The 4451-nt window shown below is 37.4% G+C and overlaps 1 protein-coding gene across 1 annotated transcript in view; it reads right to left on the bottom strand.

Moving 5' to 3' along the window:
- Window positions 1-3560: 3560 nt before the first annotated feature.
- LOC143023369 (uncharacterized) overlaps window positions 3561-4451 on the bottom strand; it is a 7595-nt gene continuing 6704 nt past the window's right edge. Inside the window, exon 3 of the mRNA XM_076181888.1 lies at window positions 3561-3931. Coding sequence (XP_076038003.1) covers window positions 3561-3931 — 371 coding nt within the window. The remainder of the gene's footprint in view (window positions 3932-4451) is intronic.

Below are 4451 nucleotides of genomic sequence, written 5' to 3' on the forward strand. Positions count from 1 at the left end.
TCACGGTGATGTGATTGATTGCATATATATATATACATATATATATATATATATATATATATATATGTATATATATATATATATATATGTGCATATATACATCATATATAAATCTATATATACATTATATATATAAATGTATATATATATATATATATATATATATATATATATATATATATATATATATATATATATATATATATATACATTCATTCTGGCTATCGCCATGCGATTCCGTTCCTCTTAAAGTAGTGTCTCCACTCCTGGAAGGGTTGCTTCATATGTACTGTGCCATGCTCATCTCATATACTTCACGGCTTAGCTCTTCTATGCCCCGCTCCGATGTGCCGTGGGGTGCCCGGAACCTCGTGCGGCGGGGGTCGTTGCCGCTACAATCGCGGTTCCAAGTTATGGCCAAATTTTCCGAGGGCATTAACAATTCGAATTGAGCATTTAAAGCAAGCAAGTCACCTCCTCGTCCAGTTCCCGTTTTATGGCCCTCTTCCCCCCTCCCTCCTCCTCCTCTCTCTCTCTCTCTCTCTCTCTCTCTCTCTCTCTCTCTCTCTCTCTCTCTCTCTCTCTCTCTCTTCTGTTCCCCCTCTCCTCCTTCCTCCTCCCTTCTTCCTTCCTCCCTCCCTCCCTGCTGTTCTCTTAATTAGTTGTCGACAATACAACATATTACTTTTTTCCGTTAGACGTTTCTCTGTTTGTAATGTTGTCACTTATAATTTGGACTCCTGCTTTGATCATAGACATGCTATTGAAAATTATAAAAAATTATTTCAAGAATAAATGTTACCAATTTTGTTAGACTCTAGTTCTAAAGACAATGTCACACTGAGTGGTCACACTGTGGTTTTCATTCAATCAAAATTTGTGCCCCTGAAATCAGTCTGACCATCGTTTATGATTGTTACTCTGGATTAGTAGAGTATAAATATCTTCTCTTATGTTTCTTGAATTTTTTTATGTGCCATGTACGGAACTCTTCGAAACTCTCGTCAATGCTCTCGTTCAGCTGGAATTATCATTCTCTCTCTCTCTCTCTCTCTCTCTCTCTCTCTCTCTCTCTCTCTCTCTCTCTCTCTCTCTCTCTCTCTCTCTCTCTCTCTCTCTCTCTCTCTCTCTCTCTCTCTCTCTCTCTCTCTCTCTCTCTCTCTCTCTCTCTCTCTCTCTCTCTCTCTCTCTCTCTCTCTCTCTCTCTCTTTCTCTCTCTCTCTTTCTTTCCCTCTGTCTGTGTGTGTGTGTGTGTGTTTATGTGTGTGTCTTTGTATAAGTGTATGTAGGTGTGTGTGTGTGTAGGTGTGTATTTACCTAGTTGTATCTTACGGGAAGTAGAGCTACGCTCGTGGTGCCTCGCCTTTGTATCTCGCAGTCTCTAATTTGCTCTTAAATTCATGTGTGTATTTTGTGTGTGTATGTGTGTGTGTGTGCACTTGCGCACGAATGTATATATCTTTCCCAAGACGAAGTTAAGTGGCTACTTGGAATGTACTATTTAAAACATCTTTATTAAACACTCCTTCAGTCCGTCATTGACTTTATAAATGTTTTTTTTCAAAGTCTTACAACCATCTTTTCAGGTGAAGTGCTTCCGTTTTTGGGGACTCGGCAGACTGAGGTCAGAGGGAACCTCGAGGTCTCTTTGTAGCTCCTCCTTTGCCTCTCGAACTCCGAATAAAAGACAAAAAGAATGGAGGAGGATTCAAGATACCATAAGGCCTGCACTAGTTTCATGTTCCTTACCATCTGTCATTCCTATTCATGAAGTTATTTTATTTTCTCTTATAGGTACATGCTTACATATGAATGTAGGAGACTTCAAGAGACCATAAGACTTATATTAGGCAGTTCCATGTCCATTACCACCTGCCATGTCTATCCATAAAGTTATCTCATTTTCTCTTAAAACAACCAATTATTTCAGCGCCCACTACATGGCTACTAAATCTGTTCCTTTCATTAACCACTCAGTTGGTAAACCAGTTCTTGCTTATTTCTTTCTTATACCTGAATGTGACTAATTCGAATCCTGTTGTCTTGATATGATGACATCTCCTGCATCACCATTGTTAAAGCCCTTGGCCTACATAGTGGATGCTTTTCCAAAGAAGGATGTTTGAAGAAGCATTTGTTTTCCATGAAGACCGTCGAAAATAAGCAAAAATTTATATAAGCTCCCTGATACTCTGTTGGCTTACTCGTAAGCGTCCTGGTCTCGCATTCGCTTACTTCTGCGTATAAATCCCACGCTCCTCTCCGATTTCCAACAGGAACTGTTACCTGTGTTTTCAGTCCAGGCAGCATCGGCCTCATATAAGCGCCTCTTGGCGTATAGCTTCCTCTTCCCTGGAAGGTTCTTCGAGACCAGACACTTGCCTCGGGTGTCTGACTCTCTTCGAAGTGTTTACATTTTTCAGGATCGTTCAGGATCATGTGACCTCACACAGGTCACGTGGGTAGTGCCGGGTCACTCCCAGTCCATGTCCTCCTCGACAGCACCAGGCTCTTGGAGGTCGACCTCCATTGGCTCACAACAGGTGCAGGGTATGTCGAGGGTCCTCTTCTCATCGCTGCACTCGAAGTTGACGGTCAACGCCTTCCGGCTGCCGAAGATCTTTTCCTGAAGGAGGGCGTTGGCTTCCCTCAAAATGGGTGTTTTCCTGGCAACTGGAGGGAGTGGAGAATCGAGTGTTTCCGAAGTGCTCTTGCGGTCGTTCCTGGTCCCGTTGCGTGCACTTGTCATTCTTGTAGTCTTCTTGACGAATTTCATAGACCTCTTTTCAGACAGAGTGATGTACGATTTGGGGACACTCATATGACAGATTTCGAGATTTTGTGTTGTTTGTGGTCTACCCATGAATGTATGTGAATACACACAAATACATATATATATATATATATATATATATATATATATATATATATATATATATATGCTGGTATATACATATATATATATATATATATATATATATACGTATATATATATATAAACTGTATACATATACATATATATATATGTGTGTATATATATATATACGTATATATATGTATATATATATAAGTATGTATATATATATATATATATATATAAACATATATATATATATGTGTGTGTGTGTGTGTGTGTGTGTGTATGTATTTGTATAAATATACATATGTATATATATATATATATATATAAATATGTATATATATATATATATATATATATATATATATATATATATATATATATATATCGTTAAAGGTGATAGATACTTCATCGTGTTGTACTTTCTTTAGGATATTCTCCTTATTACGCAAAATAGACTTATTCTCTCCTGCAAGATGTGAGATGATTTCTCTGTAGGAGGTCATCTGGGCTATGAGTTTGCTTTTAAAATTACGTCTTGATGTAGTTGCTTTAGTGACTATTTCTTGTTTTAAGTTGGGCGCTACTGTGACTTCACCTCTTGTTTCCAATTTTTCGATGTCATCAAGAAGGATTTCACATTCTACTCGCTTATGATGCTTCGTTGGTTTCGACATAACGTGGAAGTTCAAACCAAAGTTTAGCAGTTCTTCTTGTTCGGGGTGAGAGTTTTATCTGTTAAATTGACGTAGCCTTTAGCTGGACGTGGGTGTTTTACGTTGCCGGCGTTAGGGTTGACCAACTTTTTCTGGCTTGCAGTAATGATGGAATTATGATATTGTTTCATCATGTCATGAAAAGAAGCTTCAATTATTTCTTTTAATCCTGGGTCAACAACTATGTTAGCCCATTTCTGTTCAATCTCGTGGTAATTCTTGGTCTTCAGCTCCTGTATTCTTCTAGTCATGAAATTTCTTCTAGCTTCGACACTGGGCTTCTGTCGGTTTCTCTTGCTGACGTTGACTGCTCCATCACTAGGAATATTAAGGGTATATGTGGACAGGAGGTCTTCTATCAAACATGTCTCATTAAAAGTGATAGATAATTCAGCATGTATTTTCTTTAGAATATTTTCCTTATTACGGAGAAATCATCTCACATCTTGCAAGAGGGAATAAGTCAATCTTGCGTAATAAGGAGATGATCCTAAAGAAAATACAGCATGCCGAATTATCTATCACTTTTAATGAAACATGTTTGAGAGAAGACTTCATGCCCATATATACTCTTTATATATATATATTTATATATATATATATATATATATATATATATATACATATATATATACATATATAAATATGTATATATATATATATTAGTGAATTTAGGGAGCAGGTTTTCATCGAGACATTTTCTATCAAATATCACAGCATACTCAGCGTTCGTGATCTTTTTCTTAACACTTTCAATTCATCTAATTATTCTCTTCCTAGAACTTGGTAGATGATAAACAATATCTCCGATTGTGTCCATAGTGGAAATGAAAACAATAACATTACGACGTTTCGCCTATACCTTAGGCATCTTC

The sequence above is a fragment of the Oratosquilla oratoria genome, unplaced genomic scaffold, assembly GCF_046742065.1.
Source record: "Oratosquilla oratoria isolate Oo_2021 unplaced genomic scaffold, ASM4674206v1 SCAFFOLD47, whole genome shotgun sequence".
Taxonomy (NCBI): Eukaryota; Metazoa; Arthropoda; class Malacostraca; order Stomatopoda; family Squillidae; genus Oratosquilla; species Oratosquilla oratoria.